The sequence below is a fragment of the Tachysurus vachellii genome, chromosome 8, assembly GCF_030014155.1.
Source record: "Tachysurus vachellii isolate PV-2020 chromosome 8, HZAU_Pvac_v1, whole genome shotgun sequence".
Lineage (NCBI taxonomy): Eukaryota > Metazoa > Chordata > Actinopteri > Siluriformes > Bagridae > Tachysurus > Tachysurus vachellii.
This window is the reverse complement of record NC_083467.1, coordinates 21,043,760-21,061,737: the sequence shown is the minus strand read 5'-3', so window position 1 is coordinate 21,061,737 and position 17,978 is coordinate 21,043,760. Positions and strand designations below refer to the sequence as shown.

Here is a 17,978-nt window from a genome sequence, read left to right as displayed (position 1 = left end):
ATTTGCATTATAGGCTGCGTGCTTACAGAAATATAATTAAAACTGTTCTTATCATGGTCCATTAAACCCATATTGTTTTCACTGTTTACAAATTCATGGGAAAATTTGGACTATTCTCTGACAGTCACAATATATTTGGTTGCCTTATAATCTGGAATTCTTCTCATTAATCATGTTACAATTTGCTATTATTTCTAGACATATATTTCCCCCCAGACTTTAAAAAGTGGGTCTAGTTACAAGAAGGAAAAAACACAACCTTAAAGCTATAAGCTGGGCACAGATCATTTCAGTAATGCCAATGAAAGTGCATACAGTAACATCCCCAGAAGACTTTAATGGGTTTTATAGATTCAAGGTAGAAGAGAAAATACAGACAATACTTGATGTTATTTTAAGATCCTAGTCTACGACAGATCTTTGATTATGATCCTCCCTCAACTGGCAACATTTGAGAGGGTCACATAAAGGTGAATCACGTCCTATCGTTTTTTTCTTTTGATGGTCCAGAGTCCATGAACATTTACCAAAGCAAATTACAGCAGAGACAGGGTACAAGTACATGGTAAGAGTTAAGGGTTTTGCTTAAGGGACCAGCATTGGCAAATTGGTGCTAATAGGAACTTACAACCATCCTTATCAGGGCCCTAATACAAACCTAATACACTGACATATTATCAGCACAACTATTGACTAAAGACTGACTAAAAATTTCTGAAGAAGCCCAACAAGTACACACACACACACACACACACACACACACACACACACACACACACACACACACACACACATATATATATTGTTTTTCAAGCTACATGAAACAAGGTTTTCTAGACACTCAGAAGAAAATCTCTGGTCTTTGATGGCAGGTTGGCATTTAAAAACAAGACAGGTTAGAGTATCATTGCTATATTCATAACAAATAAAATACATCCAGGTATGTCATCAGTCCAACCTAATTAATCAATATTAAAATCAATGTGATAATACAATTTACGCAAACAAACTCTATGAATGAGTGCTCAATATACATGAAATTGAGATATTGAAAACTAGGATTCAGTATTTAGAACAAATAAACCCCACCACCACCCCACCCCTCTCTCACACACACATACACACCAACACCCACACTCACACACACACACACACACACACACACACACACACACACACACACACACACACACACACACACACACACACACACACACATTTGGTTCATGTTGCAGTTAGTCAATTAATCTCACACTACAATAATAGTAAATAGTCACACCCAGCAACAGGTGGGAAACCTCTGACCTAGAATCATGGTAGTGTTGTTTAAATAATTTCACAAGTCATTTCTCAAGTCAGTAACTAGTTTAATAGTGAAAAATATAGTATTATTTTAGGAAATAAATCTATTTTCTTTCTATCTTCTGTGTATGATTCTTTTCAGGCATAGCCTCTGAATCTGTCCTTGTGACATGCTCAGGCCTGAGCTTTCCAAATATTCAGGCTTAGCCTCTAAGCCTTCCTTTGCCTTAGCCTCATTCACACATCTGTCAGTCTCAGATCTTGATCACATCCTGTGTTTAAACCGAGATCATTCCAGTATGTCAGTCTCGGGTCATGTGCCTTTGCTATTGTTGCCTTTTTGTAGTTTCTTCTAGTCTCAAACTTAGAGTCATTAATCCTTTTCTCAGTCCCCGGTCTTTGTAATTCCATAATTGACACAGGTCTTCTCCTAAGTCTAAAACTATGGTCCTTCTCCAGTATTACACTCAACACCTAGTCCTTAGACCCCCAGTTTTTCTCCAGTATTATTTTCAGCTTATAGTCGTTTGTAACTCTTGGCCATAGAGTCCTTCCGTAGTGTAACTCTTAAACCCTATTCTGTTCCCAGGGTAACTATTGTCTCTAAGTTTTTCTCCAGTGTCACGTTTAGACACTGTAGTCTTTTCCCATTGAAACTCCTGGCCATTCCCCAACATTTCTTTCCTTATTGTTCTTCTCCATTGTAACTCTTCCCTTTAATTTCATTCCCAAAGTAACATTTGGCCAAAAAGTCCTTTCCCAGTGTTCATACAAGTTTTACAATTTCTTCCCCAGAGCACCAGACCATCTCACAAGACTATCCCCCCTTTTACACTACTGTTTTACTGGCTCCAAAACATCTAGTTATGTACCAAGTGCATTCAAGCAAGTATAGGTTATTTTCATCTTGAAGAAAGCCTCTCTGGATCCTACCTCTACCTGAAATACTTGAATTTATTTAAAAAGTGTTGTCTGTGTGCTTTTCATACTATACTACCTAGCAACAGACTGATGGTATTCTTAGTTCATGACCTAGTGAGCCAGTATCAGAAAGTATTTATCTTTAGAGACTTCAGAGCTCTTCTGTCAGTATTTCTGGATAAGAGCATCTGCCAAATGTTATACATTTAAATGTAAATCTTGTGTAAATGTAAAAAAGGTTCAGCCAGAGTGACTACTAAAGAACCATTAAGGGTGGTTATATATCTTTAAGAGTGTAAGTCACAGCATTACAATTAAAAGTATGTCAGGAGTTTTGTTTAAACCTGTTAAAGTAAATATGATACTCTCACAAGTTTTGCAGGAAAATTCTGTGGGTGGTTGGTTGCAATGTCAGTCCAATGGGCTGATAAATACACAGTTCTGGCTGTGCTTTGTAACAAAAGGTACCAGATTTAGATTTTTGCGACTTGGCTCTGGAACATGAGTATGAAAAATTAATCTGATCTTTAATGGAAGCAAAGGTACTGGGGGCTTGAATAGATTCGAAAATTGTAGACACCTTCAGTTCCTGATTCTTTAGTCTCTTTAGTCTCCATTTCTTTCGAAGAAAAGACAATCTAAAGCCTGTTAAAAACACATGACCTCCTCCTATAGCGATTTGTACTCTGAGCTGTGTGTATTCTCATAGATCAATTCATTTAGATTCTTCTATACAGGTTAAAAAGTGGAAAAGCAGCTTCAAACAGGGAAGGAATTAAGGCACATAGCTGCATGACTTATGTAATCTTACTTGTTCACAAATCAACTGCATTTGATATTTTAAGCCATGTAAACAATCCAAACCTTCAAACCCAAAAATGTTGATGAAAAATTTGTCATTAATATCTAGTCAGCATTTTTATACACTTTTTTTTGTATCAGTACTCCCCTGTTAATTACTCAATTATATGTGCTGTTTAAGACACTATCACAGCAACATTATGGCATCTACACTAACAACTTTGAGGAGTATTTTATACTTTGGCTGTATGTTGATGATTTATATTTTACAACAGATGATTTCCTGCCCTCTCTTCAGTAAGGATGCACTTATTATGTAACAATGTGCTGGGATTACATAACATAGACTAGCATGACACAAATTAAGTAGAGATACACTCACTATATTTTCAAAGAGCACTAATAGCTAACATCAATTAATAACACTACAGAGGTTTTGTGATATAACACATCCATTTCACCCAGAAGAGGATTTCTTTTTGTTCCTTTTTGAGTCTGGTTCCTCTGAAGGTTTGGTCAGGGTGGTGGTGGCTAAGTGGTTAAAGCTCCAAGTTATGGAGTAGAAGGTTGGGTGTTAAATGCCCATGAATGTTTCTACACTACGGGAATTCTCATGTGTGTCCATTTCTTCCCAACATGCTGGGATAAGCAAAGAAAACATTTTAACTGTATGGTGATCTATATAAAATTGTTCTTGTGCCTGGTTGTGCTGGTATTTAGGGCTCTGTAGCTCCGGCCAGATGGTAAAAGTTCTGAGTACAGAGTGGTACAGAGTCCCAAATGGTACAGAGTCCCAAATACCAGCACAACCAGGCACAAGAACAGATTCTTCCCCCAGGCAATCTACCTCATGAACAGTTCAATGTTCCCCCATTGTGCAATAACAATGTGCAATAACCTTACATTTATTTTTTACCACCTCCATCCTAGTAAATCCCTGCATCTCATTCTATTCAATTCCATTCTAACATCTATAGCACAACTAAACACAATTTATTTATCTTTAAATGTATATTTCAATTTATTATTTGTATTTACATGTGTGTATTTCTTTTCTTCTCATCTTATTTTAATCGTCTCTGTGTTGTCGTCTCTGTGTACTGGAAGCATATGACACTAAAACAAATTCCTCGTATGCTCAAGCATACTTGGATATAAAGCTCTTTCTGATTCTGATATGTTAAATAAAGGCTAATGATGCCCATTATCTTTACCCACAGGAGGATGAGTGTGGCTGAACGAAAGGTTTCTTCCTCATCTTCCTCAGGGACTTTTTTCTTTGGATTGGTTATTAGGTATCTAAACCTGCATCCAAGTGTCTCGATAATGACTCACATAATAACATGCTAATATAATGATGATGATCATCATCATCCTCATCATGTGTATCCCTCCAGCAGAATATACTGAATTTAGATTGCAAACTGGAGACCATTTGATGAATTATTATGGTTGATAACGCTGCTTAAATAATACTTAATCCACCAAATAGCTCATTCGTCTAAACGCAATCATTCTAACTCGGATTTTTATATTAACATCAGAATCATTGATGCGCGTGTGTGAACCCACCCAGACAACTTTTGCCCTACTGCAATCCCTCCTCTTCCTGGACAAGCACAGAGTCGTCTGAAGGCGGAATTAGGAATATAAATTGAATGGGAAAAGTTAACACACCTCTCGTGGTGGTTTGTGGTGTTATTTACGGTGGATGTTAAAGGGACGCTGTGGAGTGAAATGAACCAGATTCGGGGATAAATAACGCGCGCGCAATTCCGCACGGACTGTATGCGCTTTAAGAGGACACAACAGACCTACATCTATTTTGCAACTGACTTAAAAGACTACCAGTACCAGTTATTCTTTAGGAGCATGTTTGGGAAGCTGTGAGCTTCTAAATGATTATGGTTGGTGGTTTTTGAATGGGCTCGGATGGGATGCACAGTGAGTTTCATTTGCTGCGAAGAGGATTTTCTGCAGATGCCTTTGGATCAGCATGAAGAGAAAAAAAAAGAGGAAAAGAGGCTTGTAGCAAAGGTAGGGCAATGTATTTTAAATATCTAGAACATTATACAATACAACTGTACTTTTCCTTGAATCAAAGACTCTTGTACATTTTATGCATATCATCTAACCTGGAAATGTACAGTATACATTTATATAGTGTACATTTAAAAACACTTAATTAGTATTAAATACATAACTAATTAGTTTTTAAAGTAAAACTTCAAAAGTACATCTACATGTACCTTTCTGGGTATAAGATACATACTAAAGATACGAATGGTGTTTAGTTTAGTACCAAAGAGTGCACTGGTCCCAGGTTTGATTGTATGAACTAACAGTGGAATAAGAAGGGAACAGTTTTTTGCTCATGTTGACTTTCACACCCTAGAAAAGAAAAGCCAGATTTCATCCAGATATAGGGTTTAAAAGGGATAAATCTGCTGGGATTTTTGAAAAAAAAAACTTAATTCGGAGTTCTGCTTTGGCCTTGTCAAGTAAATCTAAAAGTAATTCTTTCTAATTTCTAAATATCTGATAGTGTATATAAAGCAGTGATCTGGTGGTGGTTAATGTTGCATGCCAAACAGAGCATCTAAGGTGAAAAAATTAAGCTATAATGGAAAAAAAAATCCCTCAAAGAGATTCATCATCTTTAAAAAAAAGATGTTTCTGCATGCTGCTTTATCTGAATATATGTCTGTTCCACATACACTTGTAACAGGAACTACATCTATTTAAATGACTCGTGCAGCAGCTGTGATTTCCACCCAACCGACCTGGTCTCATTTTGCCCAATCGGATTCATTCTATATGTTCAGAATAGTCCCCTGCTAATTAAGAGTTGTGTCTGTGCTCTGGATATGAACCCTAAGAGGACTTGTGTCCGTAGGGTGGTCTGTAAAGAAAAAAGGGGCCGTCGAGTAGATTAGGAGGGCACAGGTAACAGAGTGTGTATTGTAATACCCTTGTTTTATTATCAGAGCCTTTCGGTCTTGGAACAAATACCACTGCAGATTCACAGCCTGTGAGCTTTGTGTTGTTTGCTTATGCAGCATGACATAGCTTCTTTTCTTTAGGCTTATACTTAATGTGTAGTTCAAGGTAATTGTGCATATTAATTAATTAGATTTCGTTTCAGCTATGTGAAGAACAATGTTATGTGCATAACAACTGTATAGTGTGGAGAAGTCGTTGACCACTTTTTAGATTCAAATAAAAAATTACTTTGAAAATAAATTAGCCTACAAGCCAATTTTCTTATAAAACTTCATAACACCTACAAAAACTAAAGAAAGAGTGTTTTAGTGTCTTAGTGTATTTTTTCCATCTGTGTGGTGATTATTAAATGTCTGAGTCTGCGGCAACTTGATGGCATGCATGACATTTAACTGACATTCAGACTTCTTGAACAGAAAGATTTCAATGAGCTCCTTGTTTAAAGGAAATCAGGCTGTTTAATAATGATGACAGAATCTGACCTTGCTAATTGTGAGTAATTTCTTATTAATAGAACTGCTGTGTAATTATGGGATTTAATTGCTGTTAATTAGCCCCTGATGAAAGGAGGATAATGACATGTATGTCTGCTATGAAAAAGTGGTAGCTCAGTGATGTGCTCATGCTCAGTGGTTAAGATGTTGTACTATCAATTGACAGGTTGTTAGCTAAAATCCCAGGACAACCAAAGTGGTTCTGATGAACCCATAAGCAAGGCTGTTAACTGCTTGGTTGTATAAAATGAGATAAATGCAAATTGCTCTGGATAAGGATGTCTGCTAAATGTTTATTACAAATAAAAATATCCCTTTTTTTAGCAAGCTAAACACAGGGTCAACCACGACATGGTGCTAATGGTAGAGAGGGTTAAGGGCCTTGCTCAAGGGCCCTAATGTGGGGCTGCTTGAACTCCCAACTTTCTGATCAGTACCTTAGCGCCTTAACCAAGAGCTACGACTACATCTTACCCAGCCTCCATTCACGTTGTAGTTTCAGTGTGGTCATCTGTGTACACAACAGGAAGCCTGCTCTGTAGTGCCTTTCATTTACAAACTTATAATTTTGCCCAGCAAGCTCTTCCTATGTTTATGAGAAAGGTGCTCATTTCCAGGATTGAACAAGGTGTGTGTCTGTGTGTAGGTGGTACCAGACACTGCCACTTTCTCCTACTTGGAGATCAAGCAGCTGTTTCCAAAGCAAACTATGATGATATGCCTTTATTGTCTAAGTGTGATGCCCTCCATTGATTGCATGAACCACCAAACACCGCCCACATTAGTCTGGGCAGCTATGAGACCTGAATGTTTTCGTTATGTTGTGCAGATGAGCCTGTATGTAAATGAGTCTATTTGAAGGACTGTGGTTCAAAGATCATATATTTAACACATTACTTTTTACAAATTTAAACAATGTGTTCAAGAATTTTTCTTTAGACCCGATTAGTAAGGAATAAAATACAACAGGTTGTGATGGTATAGAAAAATAATCAATGATGGGGTTGGCTGATGCGATTTGATGTGTTCTTACACATCAAATCTTCCCCTGTTCTTACCCTGAAGTTATATGTTTTTTGTAGCAACACTTTGCAAAGTGTTGGATTCCTATTATGCCACAGTTAGCTCATGTAATCACTCCTTAAATACATTTACAACTTTAGAGCTGTTCTTTTAGAAGACTCTCATTTCTCTCTCTTTCTTGAGATTAATAAGAGAATAAAATGCAGCTTGTCATGTTACAGAGAAATTGCAAGGTTTTTTCTGCATTGAAAAGACGGTTAGAAAGTGCTGACACTGGAGGCTCCTCATTATACCTAATGACAATAAATCTTACAGTGCTGAATTCTCATGTCTGATTGGTCAGAAGGTGTTGATTAACATTAACAGCAAACTCTGACAATAGCATATATACACTATTTACAGGTACAATTACAGCACTGCTACTACACTAGCTGTAGTATTTCTGTTTCAAAATCTATCTAACCCACACCTGCACACACGAATACGCTCATCAATCATACTTTTATGGCACTTTTACCAACAGTTCAGTGCTCTTCAGAGGACATTTGTGCTTGCTTTCATCCTTCAGAGAAGAATAAATCACATGACTGGTGTGGTATGGGGATTACTGAGGGGTTGAACAAGCTGAAAGATTGCATAACTGTGAAAAACACACTTATCTGTGGCAGGTATTTCAATGGAAAGAAGAGTGTTTGTACAGTACATATGTGAAAAGAGAGCACTGTTTGTATAATATGTTTGTCAGATTGCTTTAAACAATGTACTATGTGCTCACTTAACCTTTTTTTTATATAGTGTGGTACCACACAAACTTTCTTAATGGCACATAAGCACGCCCGGTGTTTCCGCTTTCAAACTTGTCGAGACAGAAACGTCAGGTTTAATGTGTTGTTGGTTGCGATTTGCGTGCGCAGAGCAGGGGGATTTTATCCATTCTGGAGTAGATTTAGTTGTGGGAGTTTGTGTTTACTGGAATAATCAGCATAATGCATGTTAGCTTCAAGCAGGATACTAATGACAGAGATCTTTCAGTGAAGATTTATAGCCACAGCATGCTTTTGCTTGTTTAATACCTTGATCTGATTCCTGTCTGCATGGGTGAGTGTTTATGAATGCACATTGTTATACAAGTCATTGCAGTCTTTATTTGTCAGTGTATATTAAGCATTTAGTGTGTCTCTTCTTTTTGTCTGAATGGTATCACAGCAGCATACAAAAACACATTCCCTCCTGTCAGAGTCTCTGCTCCACACTTTGCTCTTATCTCTGTGGCTGGCAGAATACTTTAACAAGACCAGAAGTTAAGCCACCCCTCCCTGCCAGCTGTACCTTCCTGGATAAACCATGCCAAGACATAAAGCGCTTCTGTGAGAAAAACAACAGCAGCAAGGGGAAGAAAACAAGCTACCTATAGCCACGCCACACCCCTCTGTCCTTGTCTCTCACCTTTCATTTGGCGCTGAAGGCCATGTTTGTGCCTAGAGAAGCATACCACCTGTTTTTCTTAGATCCCATCTTTATAAAACAAACCACTCGTTCCTGCATCCATCAAAGGAGACGGCCTGCTGGCTGCAGTGACGTGAGGAAGATTTCTGTAAAGTACAGTAGCCCAGCTGTGTTGTTTTCTCTTCTACTACGCTGGTTTAGAATTTCAAAGCTAGCAAAGGCACAAGCTTATGGGATACATGCATACTCTCATCTCTCAATCCAGAACATGATCTTTTACATTTTATTTATATAGATGTTTGTGTAAATTTTTTTTCAGCCCTTATTTTTATATATATATATATATATATTCATATTTATGGCACTATAAATACTATAGAAGCAGAAGTGTTTTTAATACTGCTGGAGCACTTGCTTGAGCAGGTTTTGACCCATAGATCTGACACCTCTAGCTAGGAATAACAATGTATGAAGGATTGTTTTCAAGAAATCAGACCTCCTGTAACTCCTTGGTTTCAGGTGTGTTGTCCACATGGTAGTCTTGTGCTTATGGAAAATAAAAGTGTTGCACAATGACAGGCTTAGAGGGAAAAAAAAAGGAAAGGAGTATTTTACAGCTTATGAGCTAATAACAGGGATACTATTTTTTCTTCCATGCCTTACATACACAAGAGTTTATGGAGACACCTTCTGAATGCATTTGCTTTTATACTTTGTGTAATGTGTATGAAGAAGAACTATGTACATGTTTATCATCTTTATTGCACCACCAACAGCGGCTCTATTCCATATACACACTCGAATAGAAAGATGGCCCGAGGCGGGCAATAAACAGAATATATTATCTGGCTCGTGCCAAACCACATTATATCATTCCTGCCGATGTCAGTACAGTTGTGCTAAAACCAGCCACTGATCGCAATGTTGTATGAGTTTAGTCGGTTGCAGATCCTGTGCTGGATAATATGAGGGTGGTTTCAAGCAGTTTTCGAATATCAGTTCATAATTTGACTTGTTTATGTTGACAAGCCTAGAGGTTGAGTATTTTAGATGATGTGGAACTGCTGCTTTGAGAATTATCCTATTTTTATCAGTGCTGTTAGGCTGGTTCAAAACACACAGGAAAAATCAACACTTTATGCTGTTAAGTGTTCTAAGTTGGCAGACATCTGCCAAACTTCTGATCAAGAGTGCAGGTAGCTGGGTTTCAAACAAAAATGGTGAATATGCTTGATTCTGATTTGTTAATCATATTTCTCATCTTAGCAGCTGGTAACCAATAATATGCAATAAAAAAAAATACATGAGAATTCATTTGACATTTTGGATGAATAAATAATGACTTCAGTAAACTTGATTTAAACCTTTATAGTGCAAGAACTGTGCAAAATATTATTGATTTTTTTTTTTAAATTCATATTGAATTTAATGTAATTTGTATAGTTATTACACCCTAATGTTAATTGGCTATGCTACTACACTGATGTTAACCATCCAGGGTTCATGGGCCCCAGTGTGTGTCTCTGTATAAACAAGAAACAGTGCATTCATCATTCACACATGCTGTATCAATACTCTTTTATTCAACTTTCAAATCTCTTTTATTCAAAAACAAAGTTTTGTACTTTGCCCTTTGGATTTTTCCATGGTTAACACTGTTTTCACTTTGTCTAACCTTTTGTCTGTTTCCATTTTTTTGTTATGCCTTGCACTTTGGTTTTGATCACTGTACTTGTTTTTTTAAATAAATCGTGTGGGTAGGAATAGTGTGGGTAGTCATGACAGAATCCCTCATGATTACCTTGGATGCAGCATGATGGATTGAAACAGGGTGTATCAGTGAAGAGGCAAGTTGTTGGAAATGTGCTGTTATATAATGTACCATTATACAACAGCTCTCCAGAGTTCCATATTGTCTAATTTGCTCTAGCTGCTAGTCCTATCTCCTATAGATCTGTCTATGCTATCTGATAATTATAGCATAATCATAACTATCTGAACCTACAATAGTCTCAGGGTTTTTTCAATGTTTGCTGTATTTTTCCTCTGAAAGCATTATGTGGCTTAAAGTGACACACTGATCTCATAGCTCACAAGCACTTTTACAGTCTTAACTTTTTTGTTTTTGACATTGGTTCAACAGTCTCTCTTGTTTATACAGACCGGTTTCTAGGTTCTTATGGTTTTGAAACAAGGGCCCCTGATTACAGTACATCCCTAGTATGTCATTTGTGGAAAGGTTGGGGGTTGTCCATTAGTCTCACCTCAGGTTACCCTCCACAAGCAAAAGTAGAAAGGGCCAGCCAGGAAATTGGCAGATTCCTTCAGGCTTTCTGTGCAGACCACCCAGAAGAATGGTCATGCTCCTTACCATGGGTGTCTTACAAGTTTTAAGTATAAACACAACTCTCTCACTTACTCAATCAACCACTCAGCTCTTTCTATGGGAGCATCCATTGGAATGCCATGCCTACTAATTACAACTACCCAGACTATATCCATGTCATTGTCATGAAACCCCTAGTTCTTACACCCCTGGATAAGCTCTTGGTTGCTGGTTCACTACACCTGGATCTATAAGGTCTACACACCTGCACCACAGTTTACATTATAGCACAGGTAGACTCCAATACCTCCTAGTCGAGGAGCATTACATCCATGAGGAGCATTGCTGGGAGTCTTACAGTTGAACACACAACCTTTCCTTCAGAAGTCCTGAGCATTCAGCACTGAGCTTCTGGAGTCTGTGCAGTAACTTTTTGAACAGACAGAAACATGTAGTCCTTCTTAGATTAGTTAGGGATGGTAGAGACTACAAACGTTCATGATAGCTGAAATATGATGTGCACAACTGTTTTTTAATTCCAATCCCGACAGGACCAGAAGAAATTTTATTACCAAATCCACCCATTAATGTATCCACATATTTGACTTTAAAAATGTAAAGCATTTAAGAGATGCCCTTATCTAGAGTGATTTACATACATCTTATTTATACAACTGAGCAGTTGAGGATTAAGGGTGTTGGTCAAGGGCCCAGGGGTAGCAGCTTGGCATTTGAACACAAGACCTCCTGCTCAGTAGTCCAACAATCCAGACCACTGTGCTACCACTCACCTATTATGCTCCTGCCTCTCTATTTAATATACAATATTACTGTTTTGTATTGATTTTAAACATTTGTCTTGAAGTAAGTTAAAATAATATAACAGGGCTCTCAAGTTTTGAAGACAGGCAAGAGTGTGTGTGTGTGTGTGTGTGTGTGTGTGTGTGTGAGAGAGAGAGAGAGAGAGAGAGAGATTGAGAGAGAGAGAGAGAGAGAGAGAGATTATGACTGGTGTTGTTTAATGTAAGTGTTTGTTGCCTTTTTGGACTCATTTATCATTTGTAATGTTGCTCCCATTTAAAACAGTTCGGCTCAAGCCCAGCCATTTTTAGGGTCATGATTGAGGACAATGTCCCGTCCAGAGACAAGCTGTTTCATGTTGAGGTTTTGTTCAAACCGACCATCGAAAATACCCTCTCTAATGAATATGTATTTTTTTCATTGGTTGTTGTGTTAAATCTTACCCAGATACAATAGTGCTATTTTCTGATTGGCTCTTGTGTAGCCTCTTTTTTTGAGTGGCTGATAAGCTCCAGGGGAGACGTGCTTGATTCCTGCCCGGTTCCACAGAGACAGTGGTGCGGACAGATACATTTTGGGCGCTGCGGCGTATTAAATATATGATAAATAGTCAAAAAGTTTCTCTGCGTGAGAAATACAATGTGTGGCGGGAGAGCGTGACAAAAGACCGAAATGCGTGACTGTCACTCTCAATGCATGACACTTGACAGCCCTGATATAGTTATGAGATCTGGCTAAAAGTGCTAATGGAAATTAGCATTATTTTATCAAGGTAACATAGCTCAACAACATCAAGCTACAGTAGCTACCTTTCAAACCTGTATCTGCAAGAAAATGTGGAAAAATACCTATGTCAACCATGCATCACTGTCACTGGATAACTTCCCTTTGTGTCCCTATCAGCTTTCAAGACAAACTTACAAGCATGATTATTATTGTCAATGTTTAAATCCCTGAATCATTTAGTTGTCCAAATAGTAAAATAATGTATATCATATGTATGACAAATGCCTCTTGTCTTTTTGTGAAGTATTCAGAGTCTGAATAGGGCTGTTTTTTGTTTGTTTTCCTTATAAATAGAGTCATTGAAAAAGAGGCAGCTCAGAAAGAACATGAACAAACTGGACATTTGATACAGGAACAGATGTGTTGTTTAGACATTTGACCCAAAATATGTGTAGTTAGTTGTTTGAACAGAGCGCAAAGAGGAGAAGATACTTAGAATATGATCCAGAGCTTAGATGAAAAGTCTGCTTTTCAGGCTTCCAGGATTGAGACGAAGACAAAACAAGAGTCTGTTTGTGTTGGAATGTTGATCTAAATGTCTTCTGTACCTATTTCTTTCTTCAGTTCCAAGTTACTCTTACTTCCTTCTAGAGTTCTATTGTAAAAAGGAAATTCAAATCCACTGTGTGTCACCATGTCCATTCTGGAAGAAAAGGAAGTTACAGTAGAATAGAAATGAGATACTCTTTCATTAACTCATCTGTTAAATCCTTTAAGCTGCTGCTGCATTTCAGAGAAGAAGAAGGAAAGATTCTTGCCTACAGTTACATATTACCGAGGTTTAAGCTGTTCAGAGACTACAGTAAGTGGTGTGAACGATAGCACAAAAAACTGTGCGCATCAAGTTTCAAGTCAGACAGTAGATTTCATTTTCCCAACTCACCAGTGACAGCTCTTGACTCGAGTCACGGAAGATTACAGGCCGTCTAACAGTCATGATTATCTGATATTTAAAGTGATGTTGAAATTTTAGTTATGGATTAACATATTAACTTTCTCTCAACCCAAAAAGGCAAGAATGACCTCCATGCTCAGTTTTGGGGCGGTTGCTCAACGGAATGTCTAAGGCAGCAGTTCCATGAATGGGATAGGCCTTTCAGGAGTTTGCTTTCGTGACATTGCAGAGCCACTGATGCAGAACCCCATTCACAAAGCCTCTGTCAACAGAAGATAATGGGGTACAAAAGACATTACTGCAGTCACTTAATGCTACTTTAATTCAGCAGTCTGGGCTTTGAGGACAAAATTGCAGTGTGCATGACAGATTAAGCATGAGGGCCACTGTATTTTCCCAGAGTTACGGTTGTATGCATTCTTTATGTAAGACAAAAAGGGCTGGTCTGCTTAAACACCTCTGGCTTTAGTCTGTTTCATGAGCATAGGATGGACATAATATGCTCACTTTAGCTGCTTCCGTCCAGCTCTGTGCCTTTGTGTGCTGATGAATGTGGCCTTTATGTTGCCTTTCTGTTGACACTTTTCTACTGGGGATGTCTGTTTAATAATACTTGGCAAAGAAATCGTCTCTTTTGCACTTGGCAACCAGAAACTCCTATGAAAACTTTTCGGTCTTTGTCACTTCTCCAAGCTCATCACAGAGATGGACAGGAAGCAGCAGCCTCATAGGGTGAATCGCATTTTGACTGATACATGGCTTTCTTTTCTTTTCTGATCATCTGTCTCTTGTGTCGTTTCTCAGAGGAAAAGGAGAGTAATTAGTGGTACAAAAAAAGGCGGACAGATTGCACTGTCCTTGTCGGACATTAGTGTTTTCGTGTTCGGGAGAAGGTTGTCTTTTCTCCAGGGTGGTAATAAATCCCCTCTTTGACATGCTGCATTTACTCTGAATACACAGAGGAAAAAAGCTTCTGACTTTTTTTTGCTTTCCATTTAACACCAAATGTTGCAACAAGCTGAGACAGATCAGTTTTTCCAACCTGTTCATACTGTTGGTGAAAGGATTGTCTTGAACATATCTAAACTCTGGGGAAAAGGAACTGTTTAGGTATTAGGTCTCAGAGAACTATGAAAAAACTCTAAAACAGGTAATGTAATGCAGACATCATCAATCACCTGCCTTACACTTTTGACATTTCTGTATGCTTTAATAGGTTTCAGTGAGCTTTCTTTTAGTACACCTGTACATTTAATCAACCAATTATGTGGCAGTAGCACAATGCATAAGATCATGGGGATACAGGTCAAGAACTTCAGTTCATGCTCAATTCAAGACATAGAATTTTGAACAGAATGGTTGGTTAAAATATTTTAGAAACTACTGATCTTCTATCAGTTGCATAGCCAGAAACATGATAAACAGAAAAGCATCACAGAAGACAAAGCGCATGTAACTTTGAAGACATTAGGTTTTACTCAATTCTGCCAGTTAGCTCAGTTCTGTAAATTTTTCAAAGCATTATGCTATTGCATTTTCCTAAGCGTCTGCGCCTCATGGTTCAGGTCCCAGGTCCGCCAAGGAGGTGCGACGACTTTGAGGATGGGGTTCGCCGTCAGTTCCTTTTTCTTGCCCTCTCCCCTGATGCCGATCTCTCAGTTTTGGATTCAGGAGCTTGCATGGCGATTTCTCCTGACCCCTTGCACACCATGGTGGTCTTGCATGCCTACCAGGCTGACCTGTTAAAAGAGCTTGACGTCCGAAAGATGGCCTGTGCCATGGTTGAGCTAGTTGCCACAGAGCGGCACCTGAGGCTTATTTTAACAGGGATCAAGGACAGGGTTAGGTCCTTTCTTCTGGATGCCTCGATTTCGCCTTGGGGCTAGTTTGGCGAAGCAGTGTGTGCTGTTCTTGACAGGCACCAGTAGGTGAAGTGCCAGTCAGTAAAGTTTAGGGAATTTTTGTGCATTAAAGAGCCTGGGATCTTCTATCCACATCGGGCCCCCTCGTAGCTGACTCAGAGCAAAGAAAAGGGCAAGTCCCCCGTTAAAAATGCTAGGGAAGCCGTTTAGTGTGCCCAGGTCCAGACCTGTCAGGCGAGAGAGGACCTTAGGTTTGTCATCTCCAGGCAGGCTCTGGTTCTGGTTCTAGATTCTGCTCTGGGCATAGACCAGGTTTCTTTCACTGAGAGCGATTTCCATCCCAGGGCATGTAAATCAGGATGCAGACTTCCTGTCACGTCAGGTGATGAGGCCCGTGGAGTGCTTTTAAGAACAAGATCACCTCATCTAGTGCCCTGGCCAGGGGTGTTTCCCTTGAAGAAATTTGTGCTGTAGCAGTCTGGGCCTCTCTGCACACCTTTATCATGTTCTGTTCCAAGTCTGCTTGTGGCCTCTGGCACAGTCATCGACTAGTGTGTGGTGGTGTGGGTATTGACGTTCCTATAGCATCAGCCTTGAAGCAGCATCGAGATCCCTCGAAAGGGAACTACACCTAGTTGCATATGTAACCCGGTTCTCTAAGAAGGGAAGGAGAAGCGTCACTTGCCACACTCCGGGCATTCACTCGCGCTTCCTTCAGACAAAAGGAAGCTGGAGTAATGTGATGCCCTTATATGGACTTGCTGGTGCATATTCCTTTCATTACGTGTCCTATCCGAGCCATTGGCGTGTGTGCACACAGAGCTTTAGACACTACTAAAAGAAGTGGACCGACCATGAGCCATGCCACCTTAAGCCACCAGATTATTCATGATTCATGAATTCATGAATCACCAGATTCATGATTGTGAATAGACATTATCATCATTCCTGACAAACAACTGGAATCTATGTGTGACATTCGCACAACATTTTAAGCCAGAGGAATACATTTGCTTGTTTCGTGGCAATGGCATTGAAATCTTGCGGCCATAACAAAGCAATTAGTGAAATACTGAATACTTGTGGCATTGTGATGTCCTATTAGAATGAATCAGAGGCCCTATAACGCTCTATAGAGCTCCATAGAATATGTAGAAATGCATTTTTTCAACCATTTGGGTAGAAGGTAAAGACAGGTTCCTTAATCTTGCCTTTCTTGATGAGTATGTCAAAAATAGTCTGATCTCCTTGCGTGGTGGATAGAGCTTTCATATTTACTAATTTATTTTATTTTTGACTGTGGTATTACTCATCTGAGGGTGGCATGGTGGCTTAGTGGTTAGCACGTTCGCCTCACACCTCCAAGGTTGGGGGTTTGATTCCCGCCTCCGCCTTGTGTGTGTAGAGTTTGCATGTTCTCCCCGTGCCTCGGGGGTTTCCTCCGGGTACTCCGGTTTCCTCCCCGGTCCAAAAACATGCATGGTAGGTTGATTGGCATCTCTGGAAAATTGTCCGTAGTGTGTGATTGCGTGAGTGAATGAGAGTGTGTGTGTACCCTGCGATGGGTTGGCACTCCGTCCAAGGTGTATCTTGCCTTGATACCCAATGACGCCTGAGACTCCCCGTGACCCGAGGTAGTTTGGATAAGCGATAGAAAATGAGTGAGTGAGTGAGAGTATTACTCATCTGAGGAAATGTTCATTTGTTTTGTTGAACAGATGTTGGACTGTAAGAGAAAGGTGACTTTAGTCTAATAATATGAAATGCAGAAAAGAATAGAGTTTCTTATAGGCAAGAACTGCTTCCTATTATAGGAAGAGGTCATTTGCCTGACAGTGCAAATGCCCAACCACAGACTTTTACTGTAGATTCTTGGAAAGCATGCAAGGGTGTTTCATTTACTCTCTCTAACACCTAGAGGCTAAACGTTTTGATAGCTTTTAAATAAGAGCAGAGAGTAAAGGTTAAGATGCAACTCTGAATTTGAGTGATGGAGCTAAAGTTGAACTGTCGTAACCAAAATTGACACATCATATGAGCAGTGCTGAAATTTGTACCTTTTTTTTCTCAAGCTTTTTCCTGTAAGAGAAATAGTCATTTCTTGTGGTAGGATTCATATTTAATAATAAATACACATACAGATAAAGATATGGATATTTGGAGGACAGAAAAGAGATACTTAAAGGACTATTGCATTACACCTACAGTATATATGGAACCTTGTGGTTAGCTAAATCTGTAAAATACACTCGCAAAGCACTTTATTAGGAACACCTACACCTACACCTTCATAAATTTGTCTAATTAGCCGGTTATTT

At 39.0% G+C, this 17,978-nt stretch overlaps 1 protein-coding gene across 7 annotated transcripts in view; it reads left to right on the top strand.

The window, feature by feature from the left end:
• Positions 1 to 4,748: 4,748 nt before the first annotated feature.
• Positions 4,749 to 17,978, top strand: part of tns1b (tensin 1b) — a 226,003-nt gene continuing 212,773 nt past the window's right edge. For 3 of the 7 annotated variants that reach the window (XM_060876867.1, XM_060876857.1, XM_060876855.1), the window contains exon 1: positions 4,749 to 5,061. In XM_060876867.1, the coding sequence (XP_060732850.1) occupies positions 4,957 to 5,061 (105 nt within the window). In that variant the 5' untranslated portion in view covers positions 4,749 to 4,956. The remainder of the gene's footprint in view (positions 5,062 to 17,978) is intronic. The other 4 variants (XM_060876868.1, XM_060876861.1, XM_060876859.1 and 1 more) reach the window with 2 other exon arrangements.